This window comes from Bacillus rossius, chromosome 12, assembly GCF_032445375.1.
Source record: "Bacillus rossius redtenbacheri isolate Brsri chromosome 12, Brsri_v3, whole genome shotgun sequence".
Classification (NCBI taxonomy): Eukaryota; Metazoa; Arthropoda; class Insecta; order Phasmatodea; family Bacillidae; genus Bacillus; species Bacillus rossius.
In genome coordinates, this window is record NC_086339.1 from 20725386 (window position 1) to 20743434 (window position 18049).

General features: G+C 36.8%; 1 protein-coding gene across 1 annotated transcript in view; it reads right to left on the reverse strand.

Annotated features, from left to right (window-relative positions):
• The window catches only part of LOC134537675 (nitric oxide synthase-like protein), a 45717-nt gene that overhangs the window by 6326 nt on the left and 21342 nt on the right, over positions 1 to 18049 (reverse strand). Inside the window, exons 10-22 of the mRNA XM_063378382.1 lie at positions 17668 to 17759; positions 16818 to 16962; positions 15702 to 15806; positions 15538 to 15608; positions 14529 to 15101; positions 13361 to 13535; positions 11700 to 11820; positions 11531 to 11609; positions 9873 to 10045; positions 8885 to 9054; positions 8047 to 8257; positions 2446 to 2533; positions 252 to 376 (exon numbers count right to left, since the gene is read on the reverse strand). Coding sequence (XP_063234452.1) covers positions 252 to 376; positions 2446 to 2533; positions 8047 to 8257; positions 8885 to 9054; positions 9873 to 10045; positions 11531 to 11609; positions 11700 to 11820; positions 13361 to 13535; positions 14529 to 15101; positions 15538 to 15608; positions 15702 to 15806; positions 16818 to 16962; positions 17668 to 17759 — 2128 coding nt within the window. The remainder of the gene's footprint in view (positions 1 to 251; positions 377 to 2445; positions 2534 to 8046; positions 8258 to 8884; positions 9055 to 9872; positions 10046 to 11530; positions 11610 to 11699; positions 11821 to 13360; positions 13536 to 14528; positions 15102 to 15537; positions 15609 to 15701; positions 15807 to 16817; positions 16963 to 17667; positions 17760 to 18049) is intronic.

Here is an 18049-nt window from a genome sequence, read left to right on the forward strand (position 1 = left end):
GAATGAACGGTTGAAGGGAAACAAACGGTTTCACCCCGAGAAAAATTAAACTGCTTGTGGCAACGTTCACCATGTTTCCCAATTGTGATAAATCCCAGTTGGTACTGTCGGGAATCAAACCCGGAATACAACCTTGATGGTGATTTGCCTACATAGGTTTAGTATAAAAAGACTTCCCCGCTAGTCCCATATATTCTTTGCTAAACGTTAATCCTGTGGCAACGTTGGCTGGTGGGAAATATGTAATGCACCTCGCATGGCCAGCAGCTGTGCCATCCTGTGCTGCCAGAACCCTCGGAAAGGTGCGATGCCTGTTCCAGGGCCCACCATCACGACCGGCTGCGATATGTTCACTGGCAGTGAGAAGTTGTGCGCGCTGTAGAAAGAAACAGGTTTTTTGTGTCATTTTACAGTTGTAGCTAAAGCAACCACACTAAAATTGATAAAATTATAAGTTCATTTTACAGCTGAAATAATATTTTAGTTGTTATTATATACTACTATCAAAAGAGTATGTTTGATATTAGAGATTTAAAGTTAGTGACTTAAGAAAATTTTCCAAATTTACATTACTGTTATGTGTATGTGTGTGTGAGAGAGAGAGAGAGAGAAAATATATATATTTATAACATTCTTTGCACACAGATGATATATATGTATAACTGTATATATATTTATTTATGTTCCTACACATTAAATACCGTAATTTGGTAGTCTTGAAAGTTTGATGGTACAAACATCTGATTTATCTCACATTTCATTTCTGTGAGGCATTTGCATTAGCTGAATAATTGTCATAATGCAACAGAGTGTAGTAAATTACATACAGTAAAACCTCGCTCGTACGGCCCCCGGTTCGTACGTACACCTCGGTCGTACGTACAGATTTTCAGAAACCGTGATAAATGAGGCAAAAAAATATATACATAAAAAAAATGAAAAGTGTAAGAAATTCGTTAAAGTTTATTAAAATACAGTTCCAACCTGCAGCGTTTACAACAAATATGGGCTATATACACATTGCATAAAAGTAAAAAAAAAAAAAAAAAAAAGGCAGCAAATTGATTGAAATTTACCGTCAATAGCCCGCCTTACGCGGAGAAAAGTCATTGTAATCGGTCAGCTGTTGTTACGGCGCGGCGTAGCTGCCGGCTGGCTCTCTTTGTTCGCTGAACTGCGCATGCGCAGTGTAACTCACTCTATGCTCCGCCCAGACTCGTGACCTTTCCTCAGCAGCCAGCCAATAGAAGCGAGCGTAGCGGAAAAAAATAAAAGCTCCACCTCCCGTGTACCAGTGTTGTCAAGTTCTAATACCAGTTTATTGGTATAAGCACCAGTTTTCTCGCTGCCGTGACATGTTCAAGATTACGTTTCTTCGTGATGTCTTGATACCAATAATTAATTATTTACGATCCCCAGAAATAAATGGTTAGTTTAAAAAATATGCGTCAACTGTACAATACTTCCGAAATGATAAAATACGTATAAAACAGTTACCAAGACTCCGCTTATTTTATCTTGTGAAGTTTATGTCTCGTACCAGTATTTCGGCTAAGTTGTGACAAATACAATATCAGACGAACAGCCACGTAATATTCCTGTTACGTTTATACATTCGTGAGTTTACGTTTTTACCTCACACATTTTAGATTGTCTCTGCTATAATTACTCTGACTTTTACACGCCTAGGCTTAAATAATTACGTGTTTAGAAATAAAAGCAACTTTTCATTTTATAAAATATGTATACTTTGCGATTTAAAATGTTCTTTGCCGACTATAAACGTTTCGTTTTTCACTATGTTTTTAGGCCTACTAGCTAATCTTATCTACACTTAAAGTACCCACAGTATTTTTTTTATTTGAGCAAATATATTGTGTGTTAAATATTATTTTATTGATATAAAATATTAAAAAAAATGTAAACACGGGGCTTACGACACTGCTTTCAGTGTCGAGTTTTTTTTTATGTTTACGTTTGATTAGCTCAAGTGTTGTTTCTGCATGAATAGGATATAATCTCGATCAAAAATACATCAGCATAATACATAGACACGGCAGGTCATTTCCCGTGGCAGCAGGACACGGCAACGGCAATTAATTTCCCGCGGCAGCGGTGGGGTTGATGGTGGGGAGGGGGGTAACCACAAATGGACGTAATTTGGCCTCGCTGGTTCGTACGTACAACTCGGTCGTAAGGACAAATTTTGGAGAACCGTGAGTGTACGTAGAATCGAGGTTTCACTGTATCTATTAGAATTAAGTTATCATGTAACACAGCCTATAACTATTTTTAAAGAACAAAATTACTAAACATTTTGACAATTGGGTCAAGACAAAATTTTTTTTTGAAATACAAAAAAAACAAAAAAAAAACAAGTTTTTTAAACACTTTTTCACCCTAAACTTGTTTAGATTAGTGTGTCTCCATTGTAATTTGTTTTACCTTCTGACAAACAGATGAATGTTCGTGCCAAGCATGCAGTCTTGGAGGTAGTTCGAGCATACACCATAGTGGAGTGGTCCTTCGCCCCCTAATGAAAAACACAAAAACCGCTTTAATGTGTTTTTTTTCTGGCTCATGTTCTCAGAGTATGAATGTTACAGTTTTATCCAGTAGTTAAGGATGACTAGTTTTGCAGATAAAAATAAAATAAATTAGGAGTTACAGTTACCTCATTAATACAAACCTGAAAAAGTCATAATTTTGGTACTTTGTAATAACGAGGTTTGTATCAACCAAACTATTGCAAAATTAGTTTAATAACATATTTTGTATAATTTCGTACGAAAATTCACATAAAAGTTATATTAAATTTTGTCTCAGTTGCTTAATACTCCTAAAAAAAAATAGAATGTGTTCAAAGAAAACTTGCAGTAGGAATTACATATATAACACATCCTTAAAATCTAAGAAGTTAGGTACTGTTTCACTTCTGCAATATACATCTGTGTATACATAGCAGAATATTGACTTCATTTTTAAGTTATACTTCTTTAGCCCCATTATGAAAAAAAAGATGAGAGTGAATTTTTACAATGATCGCACTGTGGTAATGTAGATGTTGGAAGGTTGGTACGCGGTGTGTGTAGAATGGCGACTAGAGAGACGACACGTGTGTAAGATTGTAACATCAGTTGTACAGTGTATGTTAATGAAAGAGATAATAAAACATCAATACATGGCGCAGTCGGTATGTCCAACTAACTAGGATTTACATCAAATGTCCTGACGTTAACGGTAATGTTGATCACCTAGCATTCGGGAGTGCTTGTACATGTTTAGTAAATTCAACATGGCTACTGCTTTTAATGTTCCTGCCAATTTATCGCTCACGGGCAACTTAGCAGAAAACTGGAAAAAATTTTGTCAAGCATTTCAGATCTATCTTGAGGCTTCGAATCTACAATCACAGAGTGAATCACGCAAGATTGCTATTCTCCTAAATGTAATTGGGGAAGATGCGTTGGATGTATACAACACCTTCACCTTCACTGCAGACGAAGAAAAGAACAAAACTGTTGCCACAATTCTGAACAAATTTCAGGCCTACTGTAATCCAAAGAAAAACATTCTTCATGCAAGATTCTTGTTTTATAACCGCAAACAGAAGGAAGGTGAACAATTCGATGCTTTTGTGACGGAGCTAAAAACACTGTTGCGGGATTGCGAATTTCAAAACACAGATGAAATTCTACGTGATAGAATTGTCTTTGGAACACGAGATCGGGCGACACAAGAAAAGGTGCTGAAAATTGGAGATGTTACTCTGGACGAAACAATTCGAAGATTCAGAACAGCAGAAATCACTAGCACACAAGCAAGTCAGGTTATTAACTCCGGTGAAGAAAGCCACTGCAAAATCACAGTGGATGAAATGAAGTACAGAAAAAACAGCCAATACCGTACCACGAAAGCCCCAAATGTACAACGAACAACTGTTGAAATTGCTTGTAAATGGTGTGGCTATCAACATGCAAGAGACCGATTGAAATGTCCTGCACGTGGAAAACTGTGTTCCCACTGCGGACGCATGAACCATTTTGCCAAGGTATGCAACTCACGTGCAATTGGTGATAAGCAACAAGTAACTGAAGTAAAATGTAGTTGTGACAATACACAACATGCTGCTGAGTATGAAGATTACTACTGTGATGAGATCTCAGCCAGGCCTACCGGTGAAGATCATAACTGCGGTGCAAATACAAGATGTGAAGTGAACACCATTGCATTGTCAAAAAGTTGGACTGAAACTTTTCTTGTAGAAAATCTCGTGAGTGTCAAATTCAAACTTGACTCTGGTGCTTGTGTCAACATCTTACCCCTTACAACCCTCTCCAAACTGCAGTGTGTCAAACCAAGCATCAAGTTGCGACAAGAAAACATGTCACTTGCTGCTTACAACAACACTCACATTGATGTTGTGGGCCTTTGTGACTTAATGTTGTCTCTTAACAATTTGAATTCCTTGGAAACATTTGTGATACTGAATGAAGATTCTGTGCCAATCTTGGGACTTCCGACTTGTGAGAGGTTAGGTATTCTACAGAAGAACATAGTCGATGAAGTGTGTCAGCTATCCAAAGAAAACATAGTGACTGCCTTCAGAGATGTTTTCACTGGCATCGGTAAGTTTGAGGGTGACTACACTATTAAGCTGAAAGAGAACTGTGTGCCATCATCTAATCCACCTCATAGACTTCCCATCCAAATCAAAACACAGTTAAAAATTGAATTAGACAGACTTTGTCAGTTAGGCATAATAATCAAATGTGACAACCCAACTGAATGGGTAAACAGATTAGTAATTGTTGAAAAACCGAATGGATCATTAAGGCTCTGCCTTGATCCTCAGGATCTGAATGATGCCATCATCAAGGAGTATGTAGAATTACCCACAGTCAAAGATGTTGTTGCAAAGCTTGGCAAAGCAAAATACTTCAGTGTGCTTGATCTGAAGGACTCGTTTTGGCATGTCAATCTTGATGAACGCAGCTCATCATACTGTACTTTCTCCACTGTATTTGGCTCCTATCAGTTCAAACGACTACCCTTTGGTTTGAATATCTCCACTGAGGTATTTCAAAAATACAACACTCAAACATTTGGTGACATTGATGGTGTCATAATATATGTGGATGATTTGTTAATCTATGCTGAGGATGAGCAAGCTCATGACAATATTCTGAGAGAAGTGCTCAATAGGGCACGAAAGTGCAACGTCAAGTTTAATGTCCACAAATTTCAGTACAAAGTGAAAGGGGTTAAGTATGTTGGTCACACTTTCACAGAAGGTCGTGTACTTCCAGATGCAGACAAGATCTCAGCCATTGTAAATTATGATGTACCTGGATGTAAGCAAGACCTTCAACGTTTTCTTGGTTCGGTTAACTATCTAAGAGACTTCATTCCTCACTACACTGAAGTCACCACCCCATTGCGCAACCTTTTGAAAAAAGACTCTGAATTTGTTTGGGACCCCAATGTTCATGGAGTAAGCCTTCAGAAGCTGAAGGCTATACTAATTTCAGAACCATTCCTACAAACGTTTGATGAGTCAGCAGACATTGTAATTCAGACTGATAGCAGTAAGGAGGGTATAGGTTGTGTTCTGTTGCAGCATGGCAAACCTGTGTGCTATGCATCCAAGTGTCTTTCACCTACAGAAATCAATTATGGTCAGATAGACAAAGAATTTTTGGCAGTCTTGTTTGCATGCAAGCGTTTCCACCAGTACATTTATGGTAGAGACGTAACCATTCAAACTGACCATCAACCTTTACTGTCTGTAATGAAAAAAGAAATTCACAAGATCTCATCTAGAAGACTACAAAGCATAAGACTTAAACTGAGCTTGTATAAAGTGCATCTTGTTTATGTACCTGGTTCAAAAATGTTTGTAGCTGATGCGCTAAGCAGGGCGTGTTCAAAAGCTGATGTCACTGATGTTGATGTTTCCTTAACTGAGGTGGTACACACAGTAAACATGTCCAATGACAACAAATTGATTTTCCAACAGGAGACAGCAAAGGATGCCCTGTTAGCCGAATTGAACAAACTGCACTCAAATGGATGGCCAACATCAAAAACTAAAGTACCAGACATTGTAAAATTCTATTATAAATTCAAAAATGATGTTGTAGTCGAAGAAGGTCTAGTATTCTTGGGACATAGAATCATGGTTCCTGCATCCCTCAAAGACTTTGTATTAGAGCACTTGCATCGGTCACATTTTGGCATCTCAAAAACCAAAGCCAGAGCTAAAACTTTGTTCTATTGGGCTAACATGGACACGGACATTGAAAACACTGTGGCAAAGTGTGGTCTCTGTGAGAAATTTAGCTCCAAAAACCCGAAAGAGCCCATGATATTACAAGAACCACAAACTTTACCATTTCAGAAAGTGGCTTGTGACATCCTCGAATTTGGCTCGGGTGCCTATCTAGTACTCTGTGATTACTATTCCAAGTGGGTAGAATTAGTTCCTCTCACCTCCAAGAGTTCATCTGCTGTTGTAAGGGTCTTAAAAGTAATTTTCTCAACACATGGTGTACCCAATATCTTGGTTGCAGACAACATGCCTTTCAATTCCTTTGAAATGCGAGAGTTTAGCAGAAGTTATGGCTTCACCATTCAAACTGCAAGCCCATATTATCCCAAAAGTAATGGTCTGGCAGAGCGGGCAGTAGGGATTTGTAAAAAAATGTTAAAAAAGTGTGCAGAGCAAAATCTTGATGTTCATACAATGCTACTTGAATATCGCAATACTCCCATTCTAGGTTCACATTTCAGTCCAGCTCAACTCTTGTTCAGTAGGAGAACCAAAACTACTCTGCCAATTCACAATCACTTGTTGAAACCTAAAATTGTTGAAAACTTTGATTTGTTACAGGCACGAAAAAATTTCCAAAACAAGCAGCATTATGACAAGACTGCCAAGCTGCGACATGTTGAGTTCCAAAAGGGTGACAATGTTGTTTATCTAGATGAGGGTGTGTGGAAGCCTGCTTGTGTGATTGATGTCCTAGGTGCCCCACGCTCAGTACTTATCCAGGATGAAAAGGGTAGGGTAAAGAGAAGGAACACTAATCATTTGAAGCAATCCTTTGCAAGAAGAGAATTTGCAATAGCAGGACATGACATTAAGGTCGGCAAACAAGGGTACTGGTCCGGTGAACACAAAGTGGTAAAATTAGCTTCTGAGCAGCCCACGCAGTCTGAAAGAGTGTTGGACGGGGGATTCAAAGGTTTCACAGACTCAGATATTAAGAATAATCAACCAAGGGACTGCAGAGCTCATCCACACATTCCCACAAGGTCCAGGTCACAAAGAATCCCACAAAAACCTGTCTACCTTAATGAATATGTATCAAGATAAATTCATTATTAAATCTAGTGTGTGTCGACGTAGCAATTAAGAGGGAGATGTGGTAATGTAGATGTTGGAAGGTTGGTACGCGGTGTGTGTAGAATGGCGACTAGAGAGACGACACGTGTGTAAGATTGTAACATCAGTTGTACAGTGTATGTTAATGAAAGAGATAATAAAACATCAATACACGCACACTATGCAAAATTTTTTTTTTCATATGATCAAAAAAAAGGCTTCGTACAAAAAAAGGCTACATACAATTAAAAATTATATATGTTCTTTTTTTATCATATACTTTAGTGATCGATATTGAATACTGGGCCATAAAATTAAAAAAAAATATTTATTTATTTTAAAAATTTTGTTTATAAACTTTTTGAAGTGTATTTATATAAGTGAGTTTGTGTTACCATATGTATAAAATATTTGCATTATAAATTATTAAATTATTATTTAATAAATAATTAAAATTAATAAATCTTTATCTCTCCGCCATGTAATGTAACGATTACCACTGATATTACATAGCTGCCCTATGCCGACACAGACACACCCCTGACTCGTGATGAATCTCTAGCCGTCGCTACGGCCGGGGAGCACTGCGGTGTCTCGCCACTGCCCTGCCCGCTACGGACGCGGGACCAGGCAGACGTGGCAGAGCGAGCGACGGCTACCTTGCGTGGCGTACTTGACGACCGCCACGGTGAGGTGCACCTGGCGGGGGTAGACGCGGGGCGACGAGGAGACGCTGTAGAAGCGGGGGTGGAGGCGGTTCAGGTGCGCCACCAGCAGCGAAGCCGTGGGCCGCACCGAGGGGAACTCCAGCAGCACCTCCAGGAGGTTGGGAAACCTCCAGCTGCGCCACGCGTCGTACTTGCCCGGGTCCTGCGGGCACCAGGAAACACAAACACGTGGAGGAAAACAAGCTGGAAAGCGTTATTGCAGTTAAAATGTCTTCAATCCGGGAATTCTACGGTTGTGCACATTCTGTTATCCAGCACCGATCGAGTCGCTAGCGTTCAAATTTTTTTTCCCCGTTAAGATTCCAGCTGTCAACCTTGACCAAGGGAAGACCCAGCTTCGAATCTTGGTAGAAGCTAATGATGGAGGACTTAGGGTGGTTTGGAACACCTTCCAGATGTATTGGGAAGTCTGAAATTTTGAAATACAAGAGCCCTTTTTAAAAGGCTATTCAAACGCATTCCTCACATCTTTAAAAATTCATTATCAAAGTTATGAAGTACTACATAATTTGTTGTAATTACTACAGTTTTTTTTTAGTTCCAGTGGATTTTGGGGTGTAAAGGGTGGGGAATTTCACCTATCACACCTCCCATAGGACAGCCACTGCCGCCAGGTTGCCAATACTCTCGGTTTTCATTTCAACAGTGTTTCCTGTTTTTCTAGCAGGTTACATTTCACTAAGCTATGTTGAAGCTCATGGCCGTGGTTTGGAACGTGGCGGATCACAGAGCCGTAACCGTCGTGCGACCGAGGTGCTACTGTTCTCACTGAGGCCAGCTGCTTGAGCCTGCGCTGCTCCTCCGGGTCGGTCGCGATCCGGGCCAAGCTCTCCAGCTGTATCGGGGCCAGAGGGGTCGTGATGTCCAGGAACCACGTGAGCAGGTTCCGCAGCGAGCAGGGGGGCAGCGTCTCGTGGGGCTCCCAAGTCTTCACGACACCTGCCACAGCAGGGACGGTTCCCGGTCAGGCGAGCACTCGACTCGAGACATAGTTGAAATGAACGTCCAGTATGTACTGGAAATTTTTCAACGGGTATCTCACGACGAAGAGACTGGCACTACCAACTGCCCACAATTGCTCCAACCATTAAGAGTTTTCTTAGGCATGAGCTTGCTGGCAAAGTGAACAATGATGAGTAATGACGAGGAAATGCCAAGCAAGGTGCCACAGATATAAAAGAACGTTTCATTTCGACTCAGTCTGGCCGCAAGGGAAACCAATAAAATCCCAAGACACACTGTGCCTACTTTGCTGAGGTCCACATAGATAAAGTCGACAAACACAGTGAAGCCATCTGAAACACTGCTGTCGGGGTGCGTGTGCTTGTTAATTTTATCCAGAGTGAAGCTTGGGTCAGAAGGAGGAGGGTCTTCAGCTCCTCAACCCTCTTCCCCCCAAAACCTACAAACCTTCTCGATGCATATTGTACTTATGTCAGTTTAAAATAGTCTTTTTGCTTGTTTCCTAGCAAAGGAGAGCTGGTTATAGAAGCTCATCGTTAGTTGTCTTGAAACACTTGTGATGCTTCTGTTTGAAGTTTTTTTTTATGTATTTGCTGACTTTATAATACAATCCATCATCCAGGTTTTATTTGCATTAAGGTTTACTGTGCCAGTAAGTAATTATATAAATTGTAACTTTATTACTAAATAGTTCTGTTGTTTTTTAACATAATATGCTGCACAATACTAAATTTCTGAAGGAAAAAAAAATTACATCTACTATAAGGCCATAGAAACATAAAGATATTACTCACCGGTCTTGAGGACTTGGACTTGCACGGGGACATCAGGATCAACTCTGACAGTCAGACGGGATAGGATCCCGTCAACTATTTCCTTTCTGTTGCTAGGGAACACCCCCACGTGGTCCCCAGGCTGGTAAGTCAGCTCTGCGCCACTTTCGAGCTCCAGCAGCAGAGTCGAGCGGCTGGGAACACACAGCACACGTTCACAGCCAGCTCATCGGCTGAGGAGTCAACCTGTGCTGAAAGCAGAAACCAGCCTTCAGCACCACTGCAAGACTCTGCCTTTTCCCTAGCTCAAACAGCTTTGACAAGTGACAACAGCTCTGATGACACATGCCAAGTGTTTACTACAAAAATATGTAATCTATAGGGCCAAGATGCTGTGGTCATTAAAAATAGTGGATTTCGTCTTTATTGCCATTAAAAAATTAAAATACACGTAGGTTAATACTAAGTACATATCAAACCAAATTACGTTGATCAGTTGCTTCAACATTAAATGGTAGGATACTTAAAATCTGTACATAAAACAATTACACATATAATAATGAAAGTTAAACAACAAAACTGCAACTAAAACATTCAATAAGTTCCTTAGTTTATGTGAAAGTTATAAATATGAAAATTAAAAGAACAGCAAAAATTTTTTTTTAATCTGCAATGTCTAAAGCCAATTTTTATTACTTCTAATAATAATCAAAAATCAATATGCAATGTTAAAAGCCCAAATTCATTGTACTAAAACATTTGCTTGTGATATTTCTCTTTAGGCCTTTAGCTATAGCTATAGACTGTTTTATTTACTTTAAAAAAAAAAACATAATTATAAACTAAATTAATATTTTACTTGTGATATAATATTCTAGGTTTTCAAATAAAAACCTAAATATAAGATATATGAAAATAATATTTTCATAGAAAAAAAGAGGTAATTGAGGAAAATTTTGCTTTAATTTTTTCTTTGCTTTCTTTCTATGGTGTTATTGATTTTATCTACATAAATTATTTTTATTCAAAAAATAGTGTATTTTTTAATAAATATGAAACTAAATTATTTCTTAATACTTATTTCACCAAAATAGTCTAATTATGACTGACATATGTTGCATTTATACAGTAAAATAATTTGTAATACGCATGTAGAGAAAACAGTACTACTCGGAAAAATAAAAATAAATAGGCAAATATTTGTATGTTTTAAAAATGTGCCAAAGTGATTAATGTGAAATATGTAACTTTTAATAAGAGATGCAGTATCAAAAAATATAAAATAATTTTTCCAATCAGTTTATACATTTTAGAACAAAATTTGTGCTAAATTATTAAATTTAATGAATTGACCAAAATACAATATTTTTTGTTTGAATTAAGATTTGTTAAATTGCAGATTGATTTCCTGTTTTTAGTTAAATTTTGGTGCTAAATGGTGCATTTAACTTGCATTTCCGTGTTACATGTATAGTGACATGCATTGATAGTGTTATTTATATTTTATCGCAATTCACCATGATATCTTGATCCTAATAATTGGGCATGGGCATAGTCCCGAACATGCCAGACTAAAGACTACTGTACTTGTGGATCTGTCTATACTAATCTGAAAACAATTATTACTATACATTGTAAGAAAAATAATGCAGTAAATATTTATTTTAGCATATACCGACCTTTCTTCAGCTGAATGCAAGTTAGTTCTTCTCAGTACTCTGCACGCTGAAACTTTTCTGTTGTGATATTTTGAGAGCGCTGAAACATTAAAAGCATGGCTGTAATCCTATTTTCTCTCAGAAGTGGGGGGAAAAAAATCTGTGAAAAAACAGGTAGAGTTGAAGTTACCGTGGTCCAGCTGGTATTGTTTCGTCTTCACGAAGCGCACAGTGTCCACAGAAAGTTTTGATTTGAATGTGTCTTGAATGAATTGGCTGTTGTCTTCTACCTTGAACTCTTTGCATGCCGCCTGTACAGAAGGAAAAGAAGCATTAATAATTTGGTTTTGTGGATATTTTAAGATGAAAAAAATAAATTACATTTTCTAATACCATATTTTAGGTTCTTTAAAAATTTTATTTAAAAAAGTATATTAATATTTGAATTTTAGTTATTTATTATTCATTGTACAGTAAGTCCACTATTTACGTCGTACCGATTTACGTCGTTTCGGATTAACGTCGCTAATGTTTGAGTACTCATGTTTCAATTTAAGTTGTCGCCGATTCACAATAACGTCGTTTACAATGACAGTAAATCTTTATTTTAACCAAAACACTGTATATAATTCGTTTATAATTCTTTGTTTCCTTCGGTAGTTAATTTATGCTATGTAGCGTAAGCTACACGTTCACCGCCTTATCTTATCATACATCATGAGGGACGCTTCCTGCTCTCCGCTGCTCTCCGCGCGGTGATGCAATACTACCAGCCCGCCCGCTCGCCCACCCACGTATCTCGCACGTAGAAGTGTTATCTACTTCCCGCAACGACACAGCATTTTCTCCTACCCCTTTTCGTCCAACTACTTGGCACTTCAGTCGCTATGATATCATTGAGTTGGCCGGAGTTTTAAACGTGCCGTTGTTACGTAAAATGATATAATTTATATTGTTTGCGACGTAAATTTAAAGTAGTGTTTCTCATGAAAAATATTTTACATTGATTTTTATTAGAATTATTCCCGTACGTAAATTGTAAGAATTGCGCCGCGCTATTGTATAACCTCTTTTAGGTGTTTATTACTTCTTGTGATTATTTTAAATCAAGGGCTCTCAATGTTTGTCATACTTATAGTACTTTTATTGTATGTATGCATTTCTTTTGACTTTGTTCTTACCAGCCTCCAAAAGAAAACAGTTGTTTTCTCCCGCGAATGACTCAAAGTAAAATCTGTGTAGCGCTAAACCACTTTGTATCCTTACACTTTGAATGCATTATGCGTTTATATTACGTACAGTATGTACTATATATCTGTTTTTATATTTCAATCAATAAAGGTAATAAAGCAGCTGGTTAAATAACCATTCTATAAAGCTGAGAAGTACTAGTTTGACTTGTTTCCCACGCTGTCGGTTGTCATTTGCTGATAAAATTGCCCGTTGTCACGTCTGTATGCCAGCGCTTCCGGCCGACCTTGGGCCGTGGCCGGCCGGTGGCATGAAACATGGCTCATTTTGCGTCGTTTCTATTTACGTCGCGGTTTTCAGGAACGTAACCCCGACGTAAACCGAGGACTTACTGTATTTGTGCATTGGCCACAAGAAGTAATCAAGTGCACTGCTGTATTAGTAAATCAATTAATGAATTATAATATTTATAATCAAGGAATTTTATTGTTAAAAATTTAATTATTTATTGTTTACCGCAGTAAAATGTATAAATCTATTTTTTTTTTTTTTTCCTAAATAGAAGTATTAGGTCGGTGAGGAAGTTAATGTTTAAGATCAGTGAACATGGCTCACTCGACACTAGGCTTATAGATATAAATTACGATTGCTGCAACTTACGGGAAACACTTTAGATGCCCATTTCCTGAACGCTATCTTTTGCCCTTTCATCTCGTCTCCCTCACCGACCTTCTGGAGTCGCTTTGCGCCCAGGCGGGCCAGCAGTTGGTCCAGGTTGTGCCCGAAAGCACAGAAGTTGGGGTAAACGCTCGAGCCGAGAGCAAACACAGAGTATCTGTGGACAGATTGTCACCACCTCAGTGTGCATGTATTCCTCCTCCATTAGATTACTATATGCACGTCAGTAATTCTCAAACAAATAAAGTATGGTAAAATGGGGTAAATCGGTGTGAGGGTGTGGCGGCGGGGGGGCGGGGGAATTTTCAAAATTTTTTATCACACACTATAATACTACTTACATTAAATTAATATATGCAAAATATTTCTTATATATTTGGCAACATTTTGACATATTTTAAATCAATGTTAATAGAATAAAAGTATGGAAACAAAATTTTTGACGAATTTACCACAGATTCAAGGAATCAACCCACCACCGATATACCCTATCTTACCCCACAGTTAACACCTAATTTTTACAACTCTTTGAGCTTACTTTCATCCAAATTTTATATATGTGAATTGCCAAGGCATAATCAGTGGCATATTTATGAGGCCATCCAGGAAGGGGCACACAATTATTGAATTTGCAGCCTTCTTTTTTCTTCCACATTTACTAAAATCCTGTTGATCAAACTACCTAACTCTCCAAATAACAATGTAATGTTTGTAGGTTGATTCAAAAATTTACAATTTATTTTATTTATTGTTTGTTTTATCGCTCATTTAAAATTTTGAATTTTGAGTAGGCCTACCTGGTAGCTAAAATAGTTACACATATTTTTTTAAAATCTTTTTAATGTGTTCTCAACTGAAACTTTTTTTGTTAAAATTACTATCTATACTTAACTAACTTTGTGGCTCTGTAGCAACTACATAGGTACCGGTAGTCATTAAAAGTATACACAGTTCAAGAAAATATTACTTAATTGGAAAACTTATGAATTTATGCTTTTATAACCAGGAGCAAGAGTCCAGTTAGATTCGCGCTGAGGAAAATTTTTACTGAAGTTTGTACGGGTAAATCTTTTGTCAAATTAAAGTAATGCATTACAAAGTACATACCTAGTACACATAACATTAAAATGAGCAATGTATTAGTTAGTACCTGACATTCTGAAGAGGTTTACTGCTTATCTGAGCGAGTGCTTCCACAATGTTGCTCTTTATCGTCTGAATATGACCTATTTGACTTTTCAGTTTGTCATATTCTTTGATCTCTGAAAGTATGTCTAAAATGGCAGATTCTGAATTATTTTTCATCTCATCAGCATTGAGGACATCATCTTCATTTCGCTGCATCTTCTGAAGATCATTTACTGTCTCTGATTTTATGTTGTTGCAATCATTTTGAGTAATATTTTTTGTGTAACCATTTTCAGTTTCTTTCTTATTGTCCTGTTCATAGTTTATGAGATTAAACTGTTTACTAACACTGTTAACATTTCCATTTACCATTTCCAGGCCAACTCTACTAGATGTATTGCTATCGTAGTCTGATGTGTCCATGTTAGTAGAGTCATTGCAGAGATTTGCGTTGATAATGTTATCAACCACATCATTTCTTTCCGTATTATCATTTATCTTAGTATTTTCTTCATCTGTATTTTGTGAGCCGTGATTGATATTGTCTGTTTGTGCGTTTGCGCAGAGAATCTCCATAACAGATGATTTTTTCATCCTGAAAAAATAAAACAGAGCAATACTGTCAAGCACTGGTAAAAGCAATAAAAATATGACATACTTCAGCTGTGTAACTAGCAATGACAGACACCTAAGTTCAGCTGTGTAACTAGCAATGAAAGACACCTAATTTAGAGCATAATTTATACTTAATTTTTATACTCCACAATCACCGAGTGCCATGCCTATATTCACTCAAAAAAATGTTTCTATTTTTACAAGTAATATCGTTGGCAACTGAGTTTCTACGGAAATTCTGTGTAAAATTTCAAACATTTTTTCCCCTCCAATGTTGTCTCTCAATTATAACATTTTGTTGACTCATTTTATTCCACTATTTCATCATCAAGACAAATTTTTATTGAAGCATTTTGAACTTAAAAATTTTTCTTTGCTACCAACTTGTATATAGTTGTATTGAAAAGTTTGCTTACTCTAGTTTCTCATCAAAGTCACTGAGTAAGGTCTGATTTGCTCTCATTGACTCCAGATTTCGAAAGAATGCCTAAAAAAAAAACAAAAAAAAAGAAACTAAATTTAGTATCATCCAGGACAGGCAAGACATTTTAGGACTCGATGACAGTATATGAATTGTTACCTCTCCGTTTTCAGGTGCATCTCCGTTGCCGAATGTCGACGTTACGAAAAGCACCAAGGATTCTTGTTGCAAGTCGTTAACGTTGTAGTCTTCCATACAGTAGACCTGCAACAAGAAGTTCACAGTGAACTTCTGCCTGATTGCAAATCAAACTGTAAGATCTCCCGTGACCTGGCTAAATTGGAGCAGCCACATGTGTAACCGTGTCAAGTCTTAAACTCATGACAAAAAACATGTGAGCGAGTCTTTCAGTACTGACCAGAGATGTGTATCATCTAACCTCGGTAACAAGCAAATTTATGTGTTCTTCTGTTGTAAAATACACTTATTATACAATACCAGGCCACAGAATTTACATTTAAATTCTTTAAAATAAAATATTAACCTGAATCATTTTTAAAAAACACATTTTGTAACACTTAGTGTATGTTTGTGTATTTGTTCTCACATAAACGACTAAAATCAGTTTTTGTAAATACTTCCTACAAACAAACATTAACGTTATTCAGATGATTTAAAATTTTTAACTTTAACAGGACAAATATTTCATGAAATTCTTTTATTTTTCATGGTGTTGAATATACGTAGGCTAACAATTTCTGGTGTGTCTGCAGTATGAAGAATGCTGCACTATCTCTACATTCCAATGTTAAATAAGGGTTGTCAAAATTGTAATGTGTATTTTGTATGTTGTATTTTCTTTTCATAACTATAAATTATAATTTAAAGTATTAAAAGATAGTTGTACTTTTATAAAGTTTATGGTGTAAATTCTGCGATGTTCACAAAGAATTCGGATGAATCCCGCGGGGTCACAAAATTTTCGAGATTTCTGAGACTTCCACAGATGACAGGAACGTGGGTTCACATTTATGTTCCAGTCAACTTCCGTTCCATTCAGAAAAAATACTCCTACCAAATGTCATTTACAGAGAGAGAGCTAAGACGACAACACAAAAATATCTCTAAAATTTAATTTTTCAGGTCACATTTATGTGACACCTGCTTTGTATTCAATGGCTTGTGTAACTTAGTGTCAACTGTAAGCTGACTTAACAAACAAATATATTTCAACATCAAAAAAAAAATAATTTTGTGATTTTTTTTTCTACTTACTTTGGAGTTGAATCCATGGTTGAAGATCTCTGCCAGTTTCCTGGCAAATATTTCTGACTTGCCTGTCTCCGTTGCGTACAACACTGTTGCTTTGATGCGCCGAAAGAGAGCAGAGCGATTAAGCTTTGTGGTCAGTAGGACAACTCTGCAAAAAAAAAAAAAAACAAAAAAAAAAAACAGTTCAAACTTTTCAAGCACTTTCCTAAAACAGTGAAGGAAAAAAATGTCATTAAAATCTTATATTTGTATAATTTATGTGGACACTGAGCATTTGCTGTGGTTAGTGCTAAGACTCATTTCCAGTCTTCTACAATCTCGGTACTTAACGATGAAAGACAAGAGTGTTTCTGGGTAAATTTGCCTGAGATTTTACTTCTAATTGGGCTAGAAATTGACTACTGTGTTTCCTGGTAACATCAACTATTAATGTCCTACTTAATGATCTTACAGAATGTTTTTTTTTAAGTACTAAATATTTCAGTTTACTGACCTTTGTAGTGTTTTGACATAGCATAATAATAAGTGCAATTAGTCTTGATATGGTACCTACTGTGAAACCTTTTCATCACAAATTACTTGAGTAATTTCACAGCCTCTACAACTTCTTGTTTGTCCATTTTAACTATTGTGCATAGGTGCATCAGAAGGTAAGATTTTTAGTTTGTGTTTAAAAATTATTTCAATGAGTAAACTTATCTAAATAAAATATGTACTAGTTTATTTTGAAAAAAAAAAAAACAATTTAGGCTAATGCCCTTCATGTTAATGTTAATGAAAATGAAGTAACTTCATTTATATATTCATATGGACAACATTTGTAATGCAACTGAGGTTTCTTATGTAAATTTACCTGGCCACCTGTTTGAAGGTAAACTTCTTACATTTCAAGCTGTTCTTACGTTTGGCATTTCCCTTCCAGCTGCAAACTTTCCAAGCACTTTCCTAAAACAGTGAAGAAAAAAATGTCATTAAAATCTTACATTTATATCAATTATTTCGACACTGAGAATTTGCTAACTCTTAGTGTCAGAATGTAAACAAAAATTTAAACTTAGAAGATAAATGATATCGAGCTCAAAATGAAAGGGAAGCATTTATTGGAATTCAACCTCTTTCATGTGGGAGAAGGATCCATGGTCCATGCAAAAAAAAAATATTCCGAAAGAAGAACAAAATTTATTTTAAAAAATTTTCAATAATAGTATGTAAGGATTAGTAAAATAATTTCTATC